A 25,902-nucleotide genomic window follows, 5' to 3' on the forward strand; every position below is an offset into this window, starting at 1 on the left:
GTTCTATTGCCATTCACAGTGAAGTCTGCGGATGTTGGGATCAGGAACGATCGGGAAGTGTGAAAGGGAAAAGCAAGCAGGGGTCTCAGATTTACTGGCTCAGATACTTTTGCTTTAATACCAGAGATTGGATACTTCTCTGTGAACAGACACCTATTTTGTTATTCACAGTATTTGGAGAAATGACCATCTCTCACACACAAATACGCACACTCTTCCTCTCCGTCTCTGTGCTGTGTTTTCTTCCATTTCACTCTTCCTGCTCTCTCCAGTATTTTTTTGTTTTTTCTCACGGTACATTCTCCCTTTTGGATAACATCAGCTGCACTTGTGCAAATCAATGAGGCTGATGCAGTTTAGCATCCTGTACCTGAGATTTAAGACAGACAAAATCCATCACATCTATCGCACATGATAGCGGACAGCTGGATATATTGTCATACAAACCACAGCCTCTTGAGTCTGTCCATGTATATCATATGGGGGATGGCTGTACATGTTGAATGTCTCTCACGCGGTATCCTCGGAACCTGACAGGTGCCAAACAAGAGAACTTGCAAGACCATGGAAGGCCAATATTGTCCGGCACGTTACCAACACAGCCTCAGATTACTGAGCTCTTAGAAGACATTTGGGGTAAATTACAGCTCAATAACAGCACAGAGCACTGAGAGCCAGGACTGGTGGCTGGATTGCAGATGTTGCCAGATGAGAAAGTTCTGGATTCGAGAGTTTTAACATGTACTTCATCTGGTCTATGAAATTCCCTGCTCCAGTCGATCCAAAGCCAGACTCAGTGCTTGGGCTTACAACAGCAGCATAGCCTTGGCAGCACAGACAATAGCCCAATCCCAATCCTACATGAGGTCCTAGATGTCTACTCCGACATCCGTCTCTCCCTCACTGCTATTTGTGTGCCCATATTGCCACCAGTAGTTTTATCCCATCTAGCTGTATCAGAGCTCATGGGCACATATCTTCCCAACATTGGAATTAGCCGGCTGGCTGCAGAGCTAGCGTTAAACTCAAAATACCTTTCATTTCCCATGTATGGATTTTTCTTATGTCTTCTACATGGGCCACCTACTCGAACCAGGAGAAAAAATTGAGCAGCTTCCATCTTTGCTGCCTCCACAGAATTATGAATATCAGCTGGCAAGATAAAGTTTGAAATACAGATGTCCTGTCCAGATCTGGCATACCCACCCTCATAGCGATCCTCAACAGTGGAAGACTATGATGACTTGGTCATGTGAGAAGAATGGGTGATGAACGTCTTCCCAAGGAAATCCTCTTTGATGAACTGTCCTGTGGGATGAGAACCAGAGGAAGAACAAAATTAAGATTCAAGGATACGTGCAAAAATATCATGAAAAATTTCAACATCGATCCAAAATCCTGGGAATCTACATCCTCAGATCGAAATACGTGGTGATGATTGCTACGACGGGGCCCATCGTCCTTCGACAGTACATGTGCGAGCCACATGAAAGAGCTTTGTCTTAGAAGGAAAAACTCTCAGACGCCAGAATTCAAAAATGGACCTACGTGAGGTTATTGCCATCGACCGTGCAAATCCAGCATTGGACGGATGAGCCAGACTCAAACGCTGCCCATAGAGCCTCACTGCCGCTGCTGAACACTGTTTCTGGAGACGAAAAGGGGCCATAGTCTAGATTTGGAGATAACACAGTATTATGAGGAAACTACCTCTAAGTCTCTCCTCGTATGCCCGTGTTGGAACACTGAATATCTCTCATTAGCAGTCAAATGATTTTTGGTTCTATCTTCTTCATTGCTCGCTATGGCACAGCTGTGATAACATAGGTCTAAACCCAGCCTCACAACCGTATTTCAAGTTCAGGGGACACTGAAGGGAGACATGTATAATTCCGCGTGGTTCCGTGCTCTGTGTCCAACGATACGGGAGCTTAGCCTCTTTCTGATCTATTTCTTCCTATGGTTATTGGCAACAATGAGGTTTCTGCGAGTGTAACTGACAACACAGCCTGTGTAGGTGCACTCTGCCGGAATTTAACGGCTGTCTTTTTCTAGATACGTCCTTTGGAGAGAGCAGAAGGAAGAAATCAAACACTACCACAGAATTCATCGTTTAGGATTTGGGAATGGCCCTGAGCTGCAGCCCCTTCTCTTCCTGGTGTCTCCAGTGACCTACATTGCAACTGTGGCTGGGAACAGTCTCATCTTTGCGCTGGTTGTGTGTGACCGGCACCTCCACACCCCCATGCCCTATTTACTAGGGAACTTGCCATTCCTGGAGATCTGTTTCGCCTCCACCATCTTGTATTCCACCAGCATTGCTTACGAAAGATCCTGGGTGTCACCTACTGCGATCACGTTACCGATGAGGAGATACTACAAAGATGTGGGTCACGGGCACTGCAGGATATCGTGACAGAGTTCAGAGTGCGGTTTACTGGACACATTCTGCGTCTGCCAGATCAGCTGCACCCAAAGACTGCAATGAGATGGACACCGGCAGAGGGAAGAAGGAAGAGAGGTAGGCCACTCTAGACCTGGCGCGCCACATTTAAGGAAGACTTATTAAACACTGTTGACAACTGTACGTTAGAGGTCATCCGCGAGTTCGTTTACCTCGGGTCCACCATCACTGACACCCTGTCGTTGGACACTGAGCTAAATAGGAGGATCGGAAAAGTGGCCACAACTCTGTCCAGACTCAGCAAGAGAGTGTGGAACAACAACAAGCTGTACACTCACACCAAAATGCAAGTCTACAGAGCCTGCATCCTCAGCACCCTCCTTTATGGCAGTGAGACTTGGACCCTGTATGCCCACCAGGAAAAGAGGCTGAACGTCTTCCACTTGCGCCACCTCAGGCGCATCCTTGGAATATCATGGAAGGACAGAGTGACCAACACAGCCATCCTCGAGCAAGCTGGAATCCCAACCATGCACACCCTCCTCAGGCAGCGTCGGCTCCGCTGGCTTGGCCACGTCCACAGGATGAATGACGGAAGGATTCCAAAAGACATCCTGTATGGTGAGCTAGCCTCTGGCAAAAGACCTCCTGGACGCCCCCAGTTGCGCTACAAAGATGTCTGCAAGAGAGACCTCAGAGACATCGAGCTGGACGACTGGGAAGAACTAGCAGACGACCGCAGCAGATGGAGGCAGGGGTTACGCAAGGGCCTTCAGAAGGGCGAGATGAAGATCAGACAGCTAGCAGAGGAGAAGCGAGCGCACAGAAAGCACAATAAGGACTTGCCAGACACCCACTACATCTACAAGAGATGCAGCAAGGACTGTCACTCTCATGTGGGTCTTCATAGTCACAATAGACGCTGTAAATGAAGTCCTCAATTGAAACTTTAAAGGGCGTGATCCATAGTCTGTGCAGACTGAAGGATGCCTACTACATGGGAGGAGGCGGAATTATTTGCAGCCGACTGAAATCACTGATGAGCACGTGTTGCCCAATGTGCCCAGATGCACGGGCGGACCTAAGTCTAAGTCTAAGTCATCTTGCCTAGGCTGCTGGCCAGTCTCCTGACTAGGGACAGACCCATTTCTGCAGAGCCTTGCTTTCTGCAGCTGTGTCGCTTTGGTGGCTTGTCCAATACAGAAGCTCCACTGCTTGTGGCCATGTCTTATGCCCGGTATTTAGTGACCAGCCATCTGCTCCGTTACGCTGCTCGGGTGAGTGGCCGGGTTGGTGGCCAGCTAGTGGCGGGGTCCTGGGTAAGCAGCTCTGTGGGCTGCACAGTAGTAAATATTTTCTTGTGGCAATTACTGTGCTGGGGTTCCAAAGAGATTGGCCGTTTCTGATGGGATTATACACCCCTGGTAAAGCCGCCCTGTGAGGACACCCGTACTGTGGAACTGGTGCCATCCATTGTTGCTGCCATAGGGGCACTTGTGCCCTTGCTACTGACCCTGACCATCGCCGCCATCCTGAGAATCCCGTCCACCACCAGGAGGCAAAAGGCCTTTTCCACCTGCTCCTCCCACCTCATTGTGCTGACCGTTTTCTACATGTGCGTGATCAGTGTCTATGTGGTTCCAACAGCCAACACGCCCAAGGCCCTACACAAACCCTTCTCTGTCTTCTACACCATCCTGACTCCCCTGGTCAACCCTGCCTCAGGAACATGGAGGTCTAGCAGTCCCTGCGGAAAGGGAGGCGTAATGTGGTTGCTTTCAGAAACCAGCTGTCATGATTGAATTCCTCTGATGGGGGAAACCCAGCGAGAGGGGGTTCTCCGCTGGAAAGCTACCAGATCAGCCAATGGAAGAGAGAGGGATTTTTGAATGGAAGCTGTTATCTCCTGAGGGGGCTCAGTCTGCGTCTGAACACAGCAGAGAAACCACGCTGGTGGGCTTAATAAATCCGGTAATATTTCGGCCACACCGTGAGCTGGGCATACAGAAATGTAAGTAGAAAGGGAATGATCCGTCAGACGTGATCCATTCCTCATTTGTTTCCAGCTCGGTGCAGGGTTTCTCAGGCTGGCTGATGTACCTCTTTCCCGCCGCTCTCCCCTGCACACACACACACACACCCTGTAACTCTTAAACTCAACCCCAGGGAAGTGGTTTTCTGTGCGATCATCTCCCCTTTTGTTGTTTTAAATTCCCTGTAACACCCCGTCCATGTGCGCCCTGTCACCGCATGTGTGCGCTTTATCTTCTTGAGTTTTGCTAATGAACCAGCTTCTTCCAGGCGATGATTTAACTCCTGGGTCCTAGGGAAGGCTCTGTGGATATGCCTGCCCAAGGCGGAATTGCAGCTATCAGATTGCAGCTTAATTTCTTCCTCTCTCTTTCCAGGGTACCCCCCAGGGCGACATCCCAAGTGGGTCCTCCTGGGATTTAAAATGATTTTTTCCACTTGGGTGGTGGCATCAACAGGTGCACAAGTGACTGCAACCCACCAGTCCCTAGCAGACACAGAACCCACTGATAAAACTATTTGACCCATTAAGGGAGACTTTTTGGACCTGCCTACAGCCAAGCTTAATCATGCAGGCCAGTGGCAGGCTCATGTTGGAGGTGAGACCCACACAGTGCTTCATAAAGAGGAGCTTGTCCACTTCCACAGATGTCGGGTGCCCAGAAAGCTGGCCTCTAACATTCGACCTTGTGACGCAGGTGCTCCAGCATTAGGTCTACCACGTTTCTGCGGGTTATTCTCCAGGGTTTCAGTGGTAAAAGAGTAGAGGAAACCCACCCGCATCCCCACTGCTCCCAAAGTGGCCTCTAGCCCACTGTGACGAGTACATTACAGTGCAGGTGGTTGCCGTTGTACAACCAGCCTATTTAAAGGAGGCCCAGATGGGACCGGGATACAGGTACCAGGCAACAGCAGTGCCGTGGGGTTGGCAATATTAACAGGGTATTGAAAAGGGGTCGGCCAAACATATGCTAACAATTGCAGACGGCCATGCCCTTGAATTGTGATTATACAGATAAAGAGGATGGTTAACAGACAAAATAATATTAGGACCTGGAAGGAAACAATATGCTACCCAGTGAGAGGGAAGAGGTGTCACTCGCAAAAGGCTGCCAGCCTTCTCTCCCAAGAGCCATGTTTTCCTGCTTTTAGCTACACGACGGGCATGGCCGGGAAATGCCACGTCCTGGTGCCACCACAGGGCTCTGAAATGACAACAGGCCTCCTCAGCAGTGAGGCCCATCATCAGCACAGCCTCTCGCTTCACCAGTTCATCACCGTTCATGGCGTCCTCAGACACGTCAGCTGCCGCTTCTAGAAAGGGGCCAGTGATCTGAGATCTTAATTCCATCGTATACTGAGCTGTGGGGGCGTCGTGCCCCTGACCGGCCCTCTCAACATTGCGGAAGAAAAGTTCTACGCTGTCTCCCACCTGGTACATGGGCAGTTTTCTGGGCTGTTGAACAGAGGTTGGAGCTGGGGGGAGACGGTTTACCTGGAGCATTCCGCCACCTGAGCTTTTCCAGTTCAACTTCTACCCGTCTCACTCCTAGCGCCAGCTCCGCGCGCTGCCTCTGCTTCCATCTGTGCACGTTTCACCTCTGCTCCCATGCGCCGGACTTCTGTCTGCTTCTCCTTAGAGCTTCCTCTCCTCCTTAGAGAGCTTCTGCCCTCCTGCAAGGCAGCCTCCTCGTAGGACTGGACGGGACCTCAGGAGCTCGTTGAGTCCAGTCCCCTGCTTGCTTGGCAGGACCAAGCACCGGCATTTTTCTTTTTTAAATCTGTTGCCTCCAGATCCCTAAATGGCCCCCTCAAATACTGAACTCACAACCATGGGTTTAGCAGGCCACCATGTGGTCCATCGTGTGGCCAGGTCAGATTCACTCCTTCCATCTGCCCTGCGTTGGGCCATTTGGCTCATGTCCACGGTTGCTTCCAAGCTGCTGTGCCTGTCCCCAGTTCTTACACTGGGCTGGTTCCTGCACTACTCTATCCAGCTATCTATTGCCCTGAAGGCTAGCAAAAAATCAGCTCTTTGGTCTGGACTCTCAGCTTTACAGCTGAAACCTCTATGAGGGCCTGTTCCCCCACAGGCAGCACCATCCCAAATAGCAAAAGAAAGTTAAAAAGTGTCCCTTTAAAACCCTGAGGTCTGTGTTCCTGGGTCACAATGATCCCACCTCTGCTGCCAGCATGTCAGGGCTGCTCCCCACTCTGACACTCCGAGTGCAGAAGGTGGGGTCCTGCAAAATCTTCAGAAAATACCTGGCCTGTAAAAACCTTTGCTTGAAAAGCTCCCCAAGGTCACAGATGCCCTGACCTGGGGGCAGGGGTGTAATCACAGCCACCACCTGAGTGGGAAAAAATCCCCTAGCCCAGGCAGACACACTCAGGACCTCTCCCAGGGGGGTGCCCCAGGCTCTTAACCCTCCCTCAGGAGAGAGCTTAGCCACCAAGAATGTAATCTAGTAGCCGGCCTTGTTGTCTAAGGCCTGAACATGCACAGAAACAAGAAATCTCTAGGACACAGGAATCACATCGTGTGCTTTGAACAAGTCATTTATTCACAAAAGACGAGAAGAGAAACCATGCCGGCTGCAGCATTACTTCCCTGGGATTCATCTGAAAAATTAGAGATGACCAGGGGAAAAATCAACCAACCAATCAAAAAATCAACCAAAGCAACTAAAGAGAAGGACAGTCAGTCCACACCAAATAACCATAACCTGATCTGCACATTTCCCTTCCCCTACCTATCTATGGCTGATTTGAGACAGTCAGGATATTTATTAGATTCATTCCAACCGCTTGGAAGCAGTCATCTCTCCCTGTCTCCTCGGCATCAGCCACACAGACAAAGACCCCTCAGACTGCATTTGTTTGCAGTTCAAAAAAGTTTCACCCGTTAACTTACCTGACCACCCCCTGTTGACAGCCTTCTGTGAACCCTTTACAGCCATTCATTCATGACCACAGGTTAGACAGACATCTATCAGGGAAGGTCTAGGTGGTGCTTGGTCCTGCTGGGAGGGAGGGGACTGGACTCAATGACCTCTCAAGGTCCCTTCAAGTTTTAGTGTTCTGTGATTCGATGAGCTATGAGTCCAGTCTGCAGCTTTAAAAATACCCAGCCTGGGCGTTCGCCGGGTTTGATTTTTTTCTCATTAACCAGAAACCGAAGCTGATTGAAATCACTGAAATCTTGCTCAGTCTGGAGGAAAACACAACCTATGTCCGTTTGTTGTTTCACTTCTAAGTTTGGGCCTTATTCTTGTACAACCTCTTTCCGGTGTAACATCAAGAATGTCAATAGGGTTACTTCTGCTTCCTCCCAGGGTGAGTGAGAGGAGAGTCATGGATTTTAGTTTCAATTAAGTTATTTCTAATGTAATATAGGAGGTTTCCTGGGGCACGGCTGAGAGAGCCAAACCAGGGCAAATTGCTTAAAACAGGGCTCCTTACAGCCCTAGACCATGGGTCCTCCTCAACACCAAACCAGTTCCACAACCAAAACGCTCTTGTGCCACAGCCAGTACCCTCCTCACAGATTGGAGATTACGTCAACCTATCTCACCAAAACCACAAAGGTTCTTCCAGTCCCAAAGAATCAGCCACAGCCCCAGGTCAATACATACCCAGATCTTCCGCAAAAAGCACACCGTGCCAATCCTTTAGAATCTCAAATCTAAAGGTTTATTAATAAAAAGAAAGAATAGAATGACAGTAAATATTGATAGAGCAAATTGCATACATGAATCACACAGTTCTTGATGCGGGTTGCAGCAGAGGGAATAGGTGTCTATCTTAAATGTCTCTGGAGCACATCCTTGGTTAGGCTGGTTCTGCGGCCCTTCCAGGTCAGTTCACAGCAGAGGTGTTCCTGAAGTGATGAGCTGGATTGAAGAATGAGGGCTGAGGACTGAGGACTTCATGGACGAGCCTCAGGGTCCCCTTTATACCCTTGCCCAGGTGGAGGGAGATCGTCTGTTCCTGCCTGTGTGAAAGCACATCCAAAATGGAGCCTCTCACATGAGCTCACCTCTCCGTGTCCTTTTTCGAGCATTCTGCCATTGGTGGCCTTCTGGGCCACATGGCCACAGCTAAATTCCTGAGGTGTGGATTGAACTCAGGTGCTGCTGAACCTGGCTAGCAATCCCTGTACAGCACGTGCCATGTGGCCTCCCATTGTGGTCTCCCAGAGGCGACAATTTCAACTCTAAGCCCAGAGCCAATACTCATAACTCCACATGTAAAAATGATACAAATATATAAGCAGCATCAATATTCAGTGAAGGACCAGCTTTCATTAGACACCTCACTTGGCCGGCTTTCAACAAGATGGGCCAAACCCAGGACAGTGGTTCCCACAGTGTCTGCATGTTCATTTTAACGTCATGGGAAGACAAGGGGGTATTACCCCTATAACTTCCAGGGTGGACAACTCACAGAAGCAATGGATTTGTTTTTCTGATTGCCAGAACATGATTTTGTCCTTGTGATCAGTAAGTCAAATTGTTTTACATTCAGACTGGGAGCCAAATTAAGACAGAACCAATCTCGCGCTCTGCCAGCGAGGGACCCCAACTGCTCAACCCATTTCCCAACAGTACCAAAATGAAAGAACTGTCTTTCTGTTCCCTTTGCTCTTGGCCATTAATCAGTTGATCTGTGATCAGAACTTGTGTAAATCTTCCTCCTTCTCTACAGCCAGACTTTCTTAGCTTCTTCACGCTCAACTCTCCAGCCAACATGGATGTGGAAACCCAGTCCTTCCTCCAGTGACTTCTCACAATCCATCGGCCTGAGTAGAATCCTGTCCAGGAAATCTGAAGCTTCACTGCCTGTGAGCAGCTTGTGTGTGTGAAGAGTTCCAGTGGTGGGTCCGTTCTGGGCCCAACTCAAGGCTAGTGGTCACTGCTGGAGATGTTGGGGTCAGCACTCTTGACACCCAGCATCTTTCTTAGTGCCCCCTTCACTTCCTGGTTCCTCAGGCAGTAAATGAAGGGATTCAACATGGGGATGGCAATGGTGTACACCACGGACACGAGCTTGTTGAGGTCAAAGGAGTAGATCCTCCGGGGCCGGGCGTACATGAAGACGGTGGTTGAGAAGAAGACGACAACCACAGTGAGGTGGGAGCCGCAGGTGGAGAAGGCCTTCCTCCTGCCCTGGGCGGTGGGGATGCGCAGGATGGTGCTGATGATGCAGATGTAGGAGGTGACAGTGACGGAGAGGGGGATGAGGAGGATGATCAAGGCACAGACAAAGTCTACCATCTCTGCCACTGTCATGTCAGAGCAGGAGAGGTTGAGCAATGGGGAGATGTCACAGAAGAAGTGGTTGATGACATTGGGGCCACAGTATGACAGCTGGGCGATGAAGAAGACCTTCAGTATGGACATGAGGAAGCCAGTCAGCCAGGAGCCCACCGCCAGCTGCAGGCACAGCCGGTGACTCATGATAGTCGGGTAGCGCAGTGGGTTACAGATGGCCACATAGCGGTCATAGGCCATGGCAGCTAAGAGGGCACATTCAGTGCAGAACAAGGCAATGAAGAAGTAGAGCTGGACCATGCAGCCCAGGAAGGAGATGCTCTTATTCACCACCAGGAAATTCACCAGCAGCTTTGGGACGGTGACCGAGATGTACCAAGCCTCCAGGAAGGAGAGGTGACTGAGGAAGAAGTACATGGGCTTGTGGAGGTGGAGGTTGGTCCAGATCAGGGCAATGATGACCATGTTCTGCAGGAGGGTCAGCAGGTATATGGTGAGGAACACCACAAAGAGCAGCACCTGCAGCTCCAGGATGGTTGGGAATCCCACAAGGATGAACTCCCGCACTTGGGTGTGGTTCTCCTGCTCCATCGTGAGCCTGGGGGTCTGCGAAGACAGAAAGAAAGAAAGAAAGAAAGAAAGAAAGAAAGAGCATTTTAAGCTCTTTCTTACCACAGTTTTTTGAATTCCTCTGCATTGTGGGGAGAAATAAGTTTAAATGTCTATATGAGAAACAAGTTTCTTTTATAATGGACTCTGTGATCTGCTCTACAGGTTGTACCTCCCTCACCCGGCACCCTCAGGATGAGAGTGGTCCCGAACATGGGGGTTTACCGGACAAGGGGAAGTTAAGCTCCCATCCTGCCTGGAGGGAGGCCCTACTCCTGCAGGGTTCCTCACAACCCCAGCCAGGATCACTGAAGCTGTGGAGCTGCTGGTGGGGATCCCTTCCCCAGCCAGCTCCCTGTGCCATGGGGCTGCCAGGGTTCCCCACCCCAGCCAGGGGTCCTCGGGGCTGCAGGGCTGCTGGCAGGGCTCCCAGCTGGGGCTGGACTCCCCACAGTGAGGCTCCCCAACTCCAGCCAGGCTCCCAGCAGTGCGTCTCCCTGACCTGGCTGCCTGCCCCGTGGCTGCCCCCCACGCTCCCCAGAGTAGGATTCCAGCAGGGGCTCCTTGCCAGCAGCAGGGCTCTGCTGCAACCCGCACAGCTGGAGCTCCCTGGCCCAGCAGCATCCATGGTCCTGCCGGACGCGGGAAGTTGCTGGACGAGAGAGTTTCAACCCGTCTGACACCGTCCAACAGCTGAATTCTGAAGCGAGAGAAGTTCCAACCCGGAGCAATGGGGACATCTTTCACAGTGAGGCTCAGGGGCTGCTCCATCACCTGCCGTTTTTAAAGCCAGGTTGAGTTTTCCCCCTCACACACCTGCTCTCGTTCCAGCCTGGATTGGTCCGGGGAGGTTCTAAGGCCAGTGTCACGCAGGACTTCAGGCTAAACCAGCGGTGGACAACCTGTGGCCGGCAGGCTGCACCCAGCCCCTCAGGGACACCCACAGGTGGGCCACAAGGCCTTTTGCTGGTGCTGACTGTCCACAGGCCTGGTCCCGCAGCTCCCACTGACTACGATTCGCCATCCTGAGCCAGTGGGAGCTGTGGGAGGCAGCTTGGGCCTCGGGGTCGTGCTGGCTGCCACTTCCTGCAGCCCCCGTTGGCTGAGAACTAACAACCACAGCCAGTGGGAGATCTGGGAGCCAGGCGTGTGGACGGTCAACCTCAGCTAAAGCTCTCACAACCCCCAGGGAATGACCCTGACGGGCCGGGTGCATCCAGACAACTGCAGTTTGCCCCCCACTGGGCTGGGATCTATGAAATGAGCCACTGCTGGGTCTGTGTCAATTCATCCCAATAAAAGCCCCGGCTGGGATGGTTTGGTTGGGGTTGGTCCTGCTTTGGGCAGCGGGCTGGACTCAATGACCACCTGAGGGTCCTTCCAGCTCTAGGGTTCTCTGACTCTATGATTCTCTGAATAATCAAACCCAGTATCCCACTCTTCACCCAGCTGTCCCTGAGCCATTCAAACAGAGCTGGGCAGCGCTTTCAGAGGACCCCAAGGGATGAAATCTCAGGGGGATTTGTGGTCTTGGCACACTAGAAAACAGTCGGGTAGCAACATGAATGGGGGCATTCAGGGGGTGTGTTCATACCACACTTTCCCTTTTCATGGGAACAGAAACTCCCAAAACTGGAAATTTTCAATTTTAAGCCAAAATGGTGTTTCCGTTTGTCAAAGATGTACAATTTCCATGGGAAGTCGAGTCACCTGTCTTGAAAAAGTTCATTTGGTCACAAGATCAATTTTCCATCAAACCCAAACTGAAATGAGTGTCCTAAAAAGAAGATCGACCTTTGCTGTTCACTTCACTGCCTGCTACTCTCACATCCCATTGGGGGGCAGGAAATCAGTAGCAGTAGTAGCAGAAGAGGAAGAACAAAGCCACTTTCTGGGGTTTGGCTTCACATCCTGCCAGTGTCCCAGCCAAGTGCTGGGTGATTGCACTTTTAAGGGTTTTTACTGTGAGGCTTAGAACATCCGTTCTCCAGCGTTGGTACTCGCAGCCCCTTTCCCACAGCAAACCTCCTCCTGCCTCCCCCCGTCTCCACCACCGGCATTTTTAGATAACGAACCAGCCATAAATACTGGAGGCAAAGCAGGGCTTGTGTGGGGGCTGACGGCTCCCAACCACCCATTTCAAGAACCTCTGCGCTAGAATCATAGAATCACGGAATCCTAAGGCTGGAAGGGACCTCAGGAGCTCACTGAGTCCAGCCTCCTGCCCAAAGCAGGATCAACCCTAATTAAATCACCCTAGTCATGGCTTTGTCAAGCCAGGACTTTAAACCTCTAGGGATGGACATTTCACCACCTCTCTGGGTAACACATTCCAGTGCTTCACCTCCACCCAGGGAAAGAGTTTTTCCTCATATCCAACCTCCACCTTCCCCCCACGTCCTTGTAACTTGGGACCATTGCTCCTTGTTCTGCCATCTGTCACTACTGAGAGCAGCCTCCCGCCTTCCTCTTAAAACCTCAGCAGTGCCAAATGAAGGGGAATAATAACTTCTCTAGATCTGATGGAAATGCTCCTCCTAATACACCCCAATGTGCCGTTAGCCTCCTTGGCTGCAAGGACACACTGTTGACTCCCATCCAGCCTCTCATCCACTGTAATCCCCACGTCCTTTTCTGCTGTACTGCTACTTAGCCAGTCGGTCCCCAGCCTGTAACAATGCTTGGGATTCTTCCATCCCAAGGGCAGGGCTCTGCACTTCTCCATGCTGAACCTCATCAGGTTTCTTTTGGCCCAGTCTTCCAAATCTTTCAGGTCACTGTGGACCCTACCCCCACCTTCCAACGGAGCCACCTCTCCCCATACAAGAATTTGTGTTTTTATTAGGAAATCCCAGCACATGATAAATGTACATTTCACCACATGCGTGAACAACGATGAAAAACTGTTTCCACTGATAACTGAAACTTACAGCTTGGTGAAGTAGGACAAATGCTCCTTGGGAACTTCCTCATTTGATTTCAGGCTATTTCCTTCACACAGACTGACGGGGCGTTCACAGCTGGTGTTTTACCAGTCACGCTGCTTTGATTCCCAATCTCAATGTCTAGGGTCGTTCCAAAACTGAACACTTCAGGTGGTAACAATTGAAAAGGTTTACAAACAGCCGTTGAAATGATCTGTCGAGATTGAAAAATCACGTTGTGCGAAGCTGCTTATTCCCCACTTTTGCAAAGCCTGACGCTACGTCTACACGATGGAAACTGCAGTGGGCAGGTTCCTGGCCATGGCCCGAGCAGCACGGCACCAGCTACGTCAGGAGAAAGGTCTCTGTGAGTGTAGAAATACGACCTCCCCAGGTGAGAGGTGATGTGTCGAGGGAACCATTCTTCCATCAGCACAGGGATGGCCACTCTTTGGGGCTCTGCAGCATAGTCCTCTTAGTCAGGGATGTGGATTTTGCCCACCTCTGACCCATGTAGCTATGGTCACCCTTCTTTTAAGGGTTGACCATGCCTCAATCAAATGCTTGACTTCCTACTCAGGAGTCCCTTGCTCTCTTTTAGGGGCTCACACCTGTGTCTTTTGTCTTTGATGAATATTTTTGGGTTACAAACCTTTGAAACAATAACAATACCTGTGCTGTTTATTACTTCTATTTATCTTTGGTGTTACTGTGATGGAGCCAAGAAGCCACAGGACACATTGACGCCAGTAACCAGACCTCCTCTGCGCTAGGCACTGCACAAACACAGAACTAGAAGACTCCGCCTTCCCTGAAGGCCGAATAGCCTCCGAGTACAACTAGAGACAACCGATGGAGGAGACAGAGCAATGGGAGAGTACAAGAAAACAGAGAGATAACAACATTTCATTGGGTTTCGCACCAGAGAGATTGATGAGAACCTCTCTAATCTGACCTCCTGCACAGCACAGGGTAGAAAATTGCCCTTAACTTCCCTTCCTCCCTCCACATTATTATTAGAGCTGTTTTGATTTGCCATTCGGGTCAGACCACACGACCGTCCCAGTCCGCCCATCCTACCAAAAGCAGGTTGATTAAAATACAATACTAGTGATTGAAAAGGGGAATCAGCTTTACCCGAGGCATTTCCTTCTGAATGCAAAACCCGGCAGAGAGACTGTCAATGGGGTCAGACTGATTTCGGAGCAGAAGTCCCCTGGGAAGGGAGTGAGACGCCTGCTCCTAGATCCTATCAGGCGACAGATGTCCTGACCTCTGTTGCAGAGTGAGGAAGAGGAAGTGAAGCTGGGCTTTGAGGTACAGGCCAAAACCCTGCTACCCTGGAGTTTTACTTGTGTGGGAAATGGTGATAATTCATTTTCCTTTTTTCCAACTCAGAACTCTCAGAACTCAACGTCCCACAGCACAGACATTCCTGGTCCTCACCAGCTCACCTGCAAATTCCCTTTGACAATGTCAGCTTGGGGAATCTGAGTCTCCATTTCACAACAAGGCAGAGCTCAAGCAGTGGGTCTGTCCCACAAAAAACTCATCACCTGATAAATCAATTTGTTAGTCTTTAAAGTGCCACATTTCTGCTGTTTGGTTTTGTTACAACAAGGCGCAGGTTAAGGAAGAGCTCAGCCAAGTCACTCATACAATCCTAGGACTGGAAGAGACCTCAGGAGGTGATTGAGTCCAGCCCTCTGCCCAAAGCATGTCCAAACCCAGCTAAATCATCCCAGCCAATTAAATCATCATCATCAAGCTGGGACTTAAAAACCTCTAGGGATGGAGATTCCACCAGCTCTCGAGGTAAAACGTCCCAGTGCTTCACCACCGCCCGGGTGAAATAGCTTTCGTAATAGCCAACCTTCACCTCCCCCTCTGGAACTTCAGATCGTTGCTCCTTGTTCTGTCATCTGCTACTGCCGAGAACAGCCTCTCTCCATCTTTTTTAAAGCCCCCTTGGGGAAGCTGAAGGCCGCTGTCAAATCCGCCCTCACTCTTCTCTTCTGCAAACTAAATAAGCCCAAATCCCTCAGCATCTCATCGTGGTTCATGTGCTCCAGCCCCGCAGCCATTTTCAGTTGCCCTTCGCTGGACCCTCTCCAATCCATCCACGTCCTTTCTACGCTGGGGAGCCCAGAAATGGACACGACACTCCAGGTGTGGCCTCACCAGTGCCGAGCAGAGGGGCATAATAACTTCTCTGGATCTGCTGGAAATGCTCCTCCTGATACACCCCAAGATGCCATTCGCCTTTTTGGCTGCTAGGGCAGAATCTTGACTCACATCCAGCCTCTCCTCCACTGTAACCCCCAGAGTGGGTCTGTCCCACGAAAGCTCATCACCTAATAGATTATTTTGTGAGTCTTTAAAGTGCTGCTTGACCGGTATTTTGTTTTGACAGTGTGTAGACTCACACGGCTCCTTCTCTGCTCCTATCACCCCCAGGTCTTTTTCTGCCGCACTCTTATTGAGCCAGTCACTCCCCAGCCTGCAACAGCACTTGGGATTCTTCTGCACTCTGCACTTATCTTTCTTGACCCTCATCAACTTCTTTTGGCCCAGCCCTGCAGTCGGTCTGAGTCACTTTGGACACACCGACGTGTTCCGCTCTCCCCCAGCTGAGTGATGAACCTGGGAATGAGCAAACATCGCTCCTGGGGCGTGGCCCAAACACCCTTTGTCCTGCAGGGTTTTACCTGCAGAGAAGGAGATTCAGGAGCACTTTTCTAGCCACGTGAGGCTCACTTTGTGCCCCAGGGTTGGGAGATTGGTGTGAAAGGAAATGTGAAGGACAGGCCCAAAAACTACCAGAAAGGAGAGAAATTGAGCCGCAGAAAAATGAAGCTCAGAAACGGCAGCAAAATAATGAAAAACAAAGTCCCCGAGGGCGTAGACCTGCGCTGATCTCTGAACTGAGAAACCAGTCTGCTGAGCTGACGGTCCCAGGAGTGCGCCGTCCCCTTCGCGCCGACAGAGCAAAGGCACAAACTTCCCTCGCCCCTTTGTGAATGTGCCAGATCAGCCCTGAGCCCAGATCCGGCCATTTCTGCTTTTCACTCAGCCGCGACTCAGGCAAAGTCTCAGTGGAGGAGATGGAAGATTTACCTCACGAAGGATTAGATCAAATCTGGGCAGTGAATTTGCTTTTGACTCTTGTTATCTGTCCAGCCCGACATGAATCTCTCTCACTTACCCAGTCTGGTTCTGTCTCTACATCCCTGCAGCTGAGATCTGCATGTGCTCCATAGCTCCGTCCTTCTGCCCAAAGATGCAGCTCTCCCATCTCTCTGCCTGCATTTATAGTCAGCTCTCGCATGTCGTTATCTAACTCGAGCTTCACCCTCCCCCCTTCTCCAATTAAACTAACGAGGGGGCTGCCTGGGGAACGCCACACTGAGCCCTGGGGACGTTCCCAAAGCAGGAGAGAGGAAAAGAAAGTTTTGCTCCATCACCAGTGCAGCAGGTCAGCATCTCCCGACCCTTCTCACCTGCCCGTCCATAGCCAGCCCCTTCCCCTGTGGCTGGGCTGCCGGCTCAGCAGGCTGGGATCTGAGCTAACTCCTGAATTCAGACCAGCTTCCCCCAGGTGACAGCAGTTCCCCAGCCCCGGCACGAGCCACTCACTCAGTATTGCTCGGCCTCCCCCGAACTCTTCCTCCCATGTCCGGTCACCCACCTGGATGGGAGGGACTTTCCCCTCCACGTCCTTTCTAGTAACAGAGAGAGCCGTGCTCGTCTATGTACGGTCAAAACCAAACAGCAGCCCAGCAGCACTTAAAAGACGAAAAAAATAATTTACTAGGCGATGAGCTTTCGTGTGACAGACCCACTTCTTCAGCCCATCCATAGCCAGACCAGAACAGACTCAATATGTAAGGCACAGAGAACCTCTCTGCCCAGCTGTCGTGTGTGTCTGGCAATGCCCACACACCCCTCTGCCCGTCCATCACCATATTTCCCTCCCGCACGCCCGGCCTCTCTGCCCAGCTGTCGTGTGTGTCTGGCAATGCCCACACACCCCTCTGCCCGTCCATCGCCATATTTCTCTCCTGCACGCCCGGCCTCTCTGCCCAACTGTCGTGTGTGTCTGGCAATGCCCACACACCCCTCTGCCCGTCCATCACCGTATTTCCCTCCCGCACGCCCGGCCTCTCTGCCCAGCTGTCGTGTGTGTCTGGCAATGCCCACACACCCCTCTGCCCGTCCATCGCCATATTTCCCTCCTGCACGCCCGGCCTCTCTGCCCAGCTGTCGTGTGTGTCTGGCAATGCCCACACACCCCTCTGCCCGTCCATCGCCGTATTTCCCTCCCACACTCCCGGCCTCTCTGCCCAGCTGTCGTGTGTGTCTGGCAATGCCCACACACCCCTCTGCCCGTCCATCGCCATATTTCCCTTCTGCACGCCCGGCCTCTCTGCCCAGGTGTCGTGTGTGTCTGGCAATGCCCACACACCCCTCTGCCTGTCCATCGCCATATTTCCCTCCCGCACGCCCGGCCTCTCTGCCCAGCTGTCGTGTGTGTCTGGCAATGCCCACACACCCCTCTGCCCGTCCATCGCCGTATTTCCCTCCTGCACGCCCAGCCTCTCAGTCCAGCTGTCGTGTGTGTCTGGCAATGCCCACACACCCCTCTGCCCGTCCATCCCCGTGTTTCCCTCCCACACGCCCGGCCTCTCTGCCCAGCTGTCGTGTGTGTCTGGCAATGCCTACACACCCTTCTGCCCGTCCATCGCCGTATTTCCCTCCCGCACGCCCGGCCTCTCTGCCCAGCTGTCGTGTGTGTCTGGCAATGCCCACACACCCTTCTGCCTGTCCATCACCGTATTTCCCTCCCACACTCCCGGCCTCTCTGCCCAGCTGTCGTGTGTGTCTGGCAATGCCCACACACCCCTCTGCCCGTCCATCGCCATATTTCCCTCCCGCACGCCCGGCCTCTCTGCCCCGCTGTCGTGTGTGTCTGGCAATGCCCACACACCCCTCTGCCCGTCCATCCCCGTATTTCCCTCCCACACACCCGGCCTCTCTGCCCAGCTGTCATGTGTGTCTGGCAATGCCCACACACTCCTCTGTCTGTCCATCGCCGTATTTCCCTCCCACACGCCCGGCCTCTCTGCCCAGCTGTCGTGTGTGTCTGGCAATGCCCACACACCCCTCTGCCCGTCCATCGCCATACTTCTCTCCTGCACGCCCGGCCTCTCTGCCCAACTGTCGTGTGTGTCTGGCAATGCCCACACACCCCTCTGCCCGTCCATCACTGTATTTCCCTCCCGCACGCCCGGCCTCTCTGCCCAGCTGTCGTGTGTGTCTGGCAATGCCCACACACCCCTCTGCCCGTCCATCGCCATATTTCCCTCCTGCACGCCCGGCCTCTCTGCCCAGCTGTCGTGTGTGTCTGGCAATGCCCACACACCCCTCTGCCCGTCCATCGCCGTATTTCCCTCCCACACTCCCGGCCTCTCTGCCCAGCTGTCGTGTGTGTCTGGCAATGCCCACACACCCCTCTGCCCGTCCATCACCATATTTCCCTTCTGCACGCCCGGCCTCTCTGCCCAGGTGTCGTGTGTGTCTGGCAATGCCCACACACCCCTCTGCCTGTCCATCGCCATATTTCCCTCCCGCACGCCCGGCCTCTCTGCCCAGCTGTCGTGTGTGTCTGGCAATGCCCACACACCCCTCTGCCCGTCCATCGCCGTATTTCCCTCCTGCACGCCCAGCCTCTCAGTCCAGCTGTCGTGTGTGTCTGGCAATGCCCACACACCCCTCTGCCCGTCCATCCCCGTGTTTCCCTCCCACACGCCCGGCCTCTCTGCCCAGCTGTCGTGTGTGTCTGGCAATGCCTACACACCCTTCTGCCCGTCCATCGCCGTATTTCCCTCCCGCACGCCCGGCCTCTCTGCCCAGCTGTCGTGTGTGTCTGGCAATGCCCACACACCCTTCTGCCTGTCCATCACCGTATTTCCCTCCCACACTCCCGGCCTCTCTGCCCAGCTGTCGTGTGTGTCTGGCAATGCCCACACACCCCTCTGCCCGTCCATCGCCATATTTCCCTCCCGCACGCCCGGCCTCTCTGCCCCGCTGTCGTGTGTGTCTGGCAATGCCCACACACCCCTCTGCCCGTCCATCCCCGTATTTCCCTCCCACACACCCGGCCTCTCTGCCCAGCTGTCATGTGTGTCTGGCAATGCCCACACACTCCTCTGTCTGTCCATCGCCGTATTTCCCTCCCACACGCCCGGCCTCTCTGCCCAGCTGTCGTGTGTGTCTGGCAATGCCCACACACCCCTCTGCCCGTCCATCACCGTATTTCCCTCCCGCACGCCCAGCCTCTCAGTCCAGCTGTTGTGTGTGTCTGGCAATGCCCACACACCCCTCTGCCCGTCCATCGCCATATTTCCCTCCCACACGCCCGGCCTCTCTGCCCAGCTGTCGTGTGTGTCTGGCAATGCCCACACACCCCTCTGCCCGTCCATCCCCGTATTTCCCTCCCGCACGCCCAGCCTCTCTGCCCAGCTGTCGTGTGTGTCTGGCAATGCCCACACACCCCTCTGCCCGTCCATCCCCGTATTTCCCTCCCACACACCCAGCCTCTCTGCCCAGCTGTCGTGTGTGTCTGGGAATGCCCACACACCCCTCTGCCCGTCCATCGCCGTATTTCCTTCCCGCACGCCCGGCCTCTCAGTCCACCTGTCGTGTGTGTCTGGCAATGCCCACACACCCCTCTGCCCGTCCATCGCCTTATTTCCCTCCCGCACGCCCGGCCTCTCTGCCCAGCTGCCCAGGGGGTCGCACTCCCTGCTCCCAGTTGTAGTCATGTAGTAAGTACCGGCCCAGTGTGAGGCCTTAGGCCTGAACCAAAGGAATGGTCAGGACTTTGCTAACAGAAAGCCAAGTGCAGCTGTGAGCTAAAGCGACGCGTTGCTCACAGAAGGCGGCAAGAAGAGGGTCGCTGGTGCATAGACATCTCTGCCTGGCATATTGAAGTGTGAACACGGTACTAGAACTCCCGACCCTGGAACATCCCACGGATGAGAACGAACAGGCCGACCCACCCCAATGACAGGGGCAAAGGGAGTTGTTTTGTTCGAACCAACATGTACAAGGTGAGAGGCGGCACCTGGCTACGTAGAAGGGTTGTACCCCAGTACGTCAGGAGTGAGGTGTAAGTTGTTTGTACCTGTGTACAAGAATGTACCCCTGGGGTGTGGTCTGGGTCCGGCCGAGGGGGCAGTGGAAAGTCCTGTCACTGACTGAGCCGAATCCATTGACCGTGGGTGCATATTTGTAGTTTGCCCTGACTTAGACTAAGAAATCTACAGGGAACTACTATTGTATCCAATACGGCAAGAAACCTGGCCGACGCGCCTTCACACCTTGCTAGACTCTGTGGTCACTGGGGGTTCTCCTCGGGTCTGCTGTGTCGGCTGTCTGCAGAGCTGGGGCAGCGCACAGAGGGAACACGCACGCAGCCGAGCGATACCAGCATTGGAGAGAGCAGAGCACCTCCCTGGTAGCATCTGACAACACCAGTCAGTGCTGCCAATGGGCTGAACAAACTCCCGGGGCACTGACAGGCCCAGCCGCAGCCGCAGGCCCTGAGATCAGGGACTGGGGCCCAGCAGCTTTAAGGCGTCATCAGGCTCCCCGGCCCGTGTGCGCTGAACACAGCTGGGCCGGGCTGGGCTGGGCTGGGCTGGCCAGTGGGAGAATCTCCTCCGCTCGGCCAAGCAGACGCCCCCCGGGGGTTCCCCCCACTGGGGAGGATGTGGCTGAGCCGGCCAGAGCCAGGCCCCACTGCCGGGGGCGGCCGGAGCGTGTCCCTGCCGTGAGACGCGGAGACTCCAGCTCTGCCTGGCCAAGGTGCCCCGGCCCTGTGAGCGAGGGGCTGGGGCGGGGCGGGGCGGGGGGCTGTGCCCACACCCAGGGAAACCTTCCCCAGCGCTGAGGAGCCCAGGCCGGTGCAGCCCAGAGCGGAGCTGGCGCCTGCGGACGCGGAGGGGCTGGAAGGAGCGGGCGGGTGGGCGCAGCCTGGCCGGGGGGAAGGACCCAGCCCCGGCCCAGCCCGGCCAGTGGGGCTGGGAGTGCGGGGGCAGAACTGCCGCCTGCGCCTGCGTCCCAGGGAGGGAAACCCAGCGCTGGGAGAGGGAGTCTGGAGGGACCAGGCGGCACCAGCCGAGCGGCGGAGCTGGCGCCAGGCGGCGCTGCCCCCAGGAGGCAGGGAGCCTGCAGGAGAACCCAGCGCTCTGCTCTGCCCTGCCCTGCTCTGCCCTGCCCTGCCCGAGCAGGAGGGGTCTGCCCCTGGGGGAGAGTGCGGTGTGCAGACACACACACACACACACACACAGAGACAGACACCGACACACAAACAGACACACACACACACACCCCCAACACAGACGCACACACACCCACTCGCACACAGAGACACACACACATACAGATATACAGAGATAAACACACATACAGACTTATACACACCCGTTCACCCACAGACACATATAGGCACACAGACACACACACACAGATATACAGAGATTAACACACATACAGGCATACACACCCATTCACCCACAGACACAGAGACAGACACACGCACACACACGCACACACCCACAGTCGTCGCACCATTCAGCCTGCGCAGACTATGGATGGCGCCTTCCGTAGTTCCATGTGGGCTCGTGTTTGCAGCGCTGGCTGTGACTGTGACTGTGAGGGCCCACACGAGAGTGCCAGTCTTGCTGCAGCTGTTGCCTGTGTGGTGGGTGCCTGGCAGGACCTTGCCGCGCGTTCTGTGCGCTCGCGTCTCCTCTGCTCGCTGTCTGACCCTCAGCTCACCCTTCTGACGGCCCTTGTGTAGTTCCCGCCTCCGTCTGCTGCGACCGTCTGCCAGCTCCCCCCAGCTGTCGGCTCAATGTCTCCCTCCCGCAGGTCCCTCTTGCAGACATCTTTGTAGCACAGCTGGGGGCGTGCGGGGGGTCTTTTGCCAGAGGCTAGCTCGCCATACAGGGTGTCTTTTGGGATCCCTCCATCGTTCATCCCATGGACACGGCCAAGCCAGCGGAGCCGCCGCTGCCTGAGGAGGGTGTGCATGCTGAACACAGACACGTACACACAGGCACACATTTATACATACACACATACTTACACCCCGCCCCACACCCATCCCCCTGTGATCCCAGCACGGCTGTGGGGGCGGGGCCCGGTGGGGGGTGGGGCTGAGCGGAGCCACACCCACGGCCCCTCCCCTGCCCCACATGTCCAGCCCCAGCCCGGAGCCTGGTGCGGCGCTTCCCCGCCCCCGGCTGCACCGGCGGCTCTGGGAGTTACAGGGTGGGGGGGTGAAACCACGTGGGAGCGGGGGAGGGGGAGTGAAACTGAGGGGAGGTTGGGGCCAGAGAGGGGAAGTCAAGACGAGGGGTGGTTTGGGGAGCTGGGGGGGTGGGCGGTTTGGGGCCAGGGAGGGGGAGTTGAGCCAGGAACCAGTTTCGGGTTCGGGGGGGCAGGGGAGTTTGGGGCTGAGTTCCAGTCCCCAGGAGTCCTCACTCCCAGACCCACTGCCCAGACCACAGGGCCGGATTCCCACTGACCCCGGGGGCAGCCAGGGACACCCCTGCTAGGGCCCTGGCCTGGGATGGGCAGAGCAGGGAGGGCCCCGTCCCAGCGCTCTGCACAGACATCCCAGAGCAGGAGGGGTCTGCCCCGGGGGGTGGAGCCTGCACTGCACAGACACACACACTTACATACACACACACACGTACCCATGCACAGGCACACACACTGGGGCACATTAATAAAAAGTGGGGCTGTGGGGGGTGAAGCCACATGGGAGCTGAAGGGCGGTTTGGGGCGTGAGTTCCGGTAGGGGGAGGGGGCCGGTTTGGAGCGTGAGTTCTGGTGGGGGGCGGTTTGGGGCGAGAGCGCTGCCCCCACCCTTAGGAACTCAGCCCTGCGCACACACACGTGAGCAGCTTTTGGAGCAAAACCCCCGTGGGGCTCGTCTCAGCTGGGAAACGGGTTCTGCCCACTGAGTTCGTTGCTGTCAGTCTCTCAGGTGCCACCGGACCACTCGCTGCCCCGTCTGAGTCCTTCCGCCCAGCTCGCGGGATGGAGCCGCAGGAGTCAGGAGAATCTGAGTTCAGATCCCCGCCTGGTCCTGAGAGCGGCAGCAGCTCCGCACACATCTCAGGTGCCAGCTCAGAGCTGCCCAGGGGATTTGAGCACCCACTTCCATTTTCTGTTAATAACAGGTGCCCAAACCACCTAGGTCACTCAGACAATCTGTGCCTCAGTCACTCTCCCCAGACTCAGGGGCTCACAGTGGGGCTTAAAGCCACCGGTTTCCTCCCTCTCCAGTGTGTGGTGGCAGGGGGGACGTGGGCCTTCATCGCTCTACCCCATCCAAGGCCAGGGCCCTAGCAGGGGTGGCCTTCGTTGGTGCTGAGGTCAGTGGGAATCTGGCCCAGTGGTCTGGGCAGGGGATTTAGGAGTGAGGACTCTTAGGTTCTGGTCTCAGCTCTGACAGAGGAGTGGGGTGTAATGGTTAGAGCACGTGGGAGTGGAAGTTGGAGCTCCTGGGCTCTCATCATGGTTCTGAGACAAGAGTCTGAGCATCAGGAACCTACAGCTGTGAGCCCTGGGGGTTGTCCCTGCCCTGACTCTGGGGTGTCTTCCTGGGACAAATCAGTCCTCCTTGTAGGCAAAGCAGGTCAAATAGTTTACCAGGAGAACAAATCTCAGAATGATTTTAATTTAGAAGATACAGGTGAAGATGGGGATGACGATGATACAACTTCCCATAAACCGATTCTCTGAGTGACTATTGTTTGTTGCAGCCTGAGGCAGTGTTGTTTTCCTCTGGGGAACAGGGCAAGAAATTTGGCCTGAGGGACTTGGTCCCAGAAGCCAGTGAATGTAATAAAAACAAATGTTTCCTTCAGCACGTCCAGCACCAGCAGCAGCTGGGAGGTGGAACTGCCCATCCTGAACAAGGTAGGGAAAAGGAGCCTTCAGCCCCCAGCCGTCCTCCCACTGCAACCCTCAGTGTTGTGCCCCACTCTGCAACGGGAGCCAAATCACCTCACTGGTTCCTTCACTGAATTTTCTATATGTGTGTGGAGAACCTGAGTGTCTGTCTGTCTGTCTGTCTGTCTGTCTGAATCTGTCATTCAGAATTTACCTAATGTAGCTACCTTGGGTGAGGCCAAGCGCTGGATTTCAGGCCGTGGGGGTCATTGGCACAAGGTGAAGTTCTGGTCCCCTCATTCCATAGTGCCCAGCAGAGTGAGAGATGAGCCCCACACCTGCCCCTCCTGCCCACGCCTGATTCTTTTTGCGGTCGCAATGTTGGTGTTTTTAATTCTCACAGCTCTTTTCTTTTCTCCACTCTGCTACCCAGCCTTCCTCCTCCTCCTCCTCCTCCTCATCCACAGACTCTGAGTGTAGCTGTTGTTTCGTAAGGTGTGTGCTGTTTATGAATTTGAGCACAGTCGGCTGGGTGGGCTCCATCTGATCTCTCCTCATCAGAATAGTCACTCCTGAATACGCCCACGGCACAGGCTCCACAGGTGAAGCCCACTGATTTAGAGATGGTCTCTCTCAACCAAATTTATCTGAGCCCTTTCGTTACATAATGTGGGCTTTGTTAATTTATAATTTGTTGCATAGTCACCTGTTTCTAAAGGGACTGTCTGGGTGACTTGAAGAGCACTGAAATTACCACTGAGCTTTCAATGGCAAGAATCTCCCCGGACCTTATTCTCAGTGGTGAGTACATCGTAGAATGCTGGGCCTGGAAGAGACCCCAGGAAGTCATTGAGCTCAGCCCCCTGCCTAAAGTAGGATCACCCCCGACTAAATCATCCCAGCCAGGACTTTGTCGAGCTGGGACTTAAAAACTTGTAGGGATGGAGGTTCTGTGCTTCCCCACCCTGCTGGGGACATAGTTATTCCCAATATACAACCAAGACTTCTCCCACTGTAACTTAAGACCATTGCTCCTTTTTCTACCATCTGTCACAACTGAGAACAGCCTCTCTCCACCCTATTTAGAGCCCCCCTTCGGAAAGTTGAAGGCTGCTATCAAATCCCCACCTCACTCTTCTCTTCTGTGAACTAAATAAGGCCAAATAATGAAATAATTCCACCTGTTTAGAGCCTGTCCAAATGGCAACTAAGAAACAAAAACATAAACCAAAATCCATTCTGGAAATAGAATTAATCTGTATGGATGTTTTCCATCCGTAAACACTGAGAAAACATTTTGTGTTGGACGTTTGAGCTCATACGGACTCTTGCAAACTGAAATTTGTGTTTTTGCTGCTTCAACTTTTCATATTGATTGAGGGTGAAAACACACACTGGTATTTCCCACAGGATGGAAATTCCATTTCCCAGCCAGCTCTGCACTTAGTGCCATGGTCCTGCTGAGGAAAGTCCTTCGTAATGTCAGTGAAGGTTCCTCAAAGGAGCTCTTAGGACAGACACAAGAATTCTCACCGCTTCTGTATGTTTAGAAAATATCATTCACAGCTGTTTGAAAAGGTTCTGTGATGTGCACTGGGCGTAGCTCAGCCCCACCCTCTCCTTTGCTCCTGTGATTTCATGTTCTCTCTTTGTTCTCTTGGAGAGCGTGTGTCATTGAGAGTCAGAAGAT

The 25,902-nt window shown here is 53.8% G+C and overlaps 1 protein-coding gene across 1 annotated transcript; it reads right to left on the bottom strand.

Moving 5' to 3' along the window:
* Positions 1-9,339: 9,339 nt before the first annotated feature.
* Positions 9,340-10,302, bottom strand: LOC142004920 (olfactory receptor 6B1-like). Its single transcript, XM_074982599.1, has one exon. It carries the CDS (start codon positions 10,297-10,299, stop codon positions 9,340-9,342), a length of 960 nt encoding a protein of 319 aa, XP_074838700.1. The 5' UTR covers positions 10,300-10,302.
* Positions 10,303-25,902: the final 15,600 nt, after the last annotated feature.

This window comes from Carettochelys insculpta, chromosome 32 (genome assembly GCF_033958435.1).
Source record: "Carettochelys insculpta isolate YL-2023 chromosome 32, ASM3395843v1, whole genome shotgun sequence".
Taxonomy (NCBI): Eukaryota; Metazoa; Chordata; order Testudines; family Carettochelyidae; genus Carettochelys; species Carettochelys insculpta.

Excerpts from the sequence above, each read along its gene's own strand:
- LOC142004920 (XM_074982599.1), bottom strand. The coding sequence starts at position 10,299 with ATGGAGCAGGAGAACCACACCCAAGTGCGGGAGTTCATCCTTGTGGGA.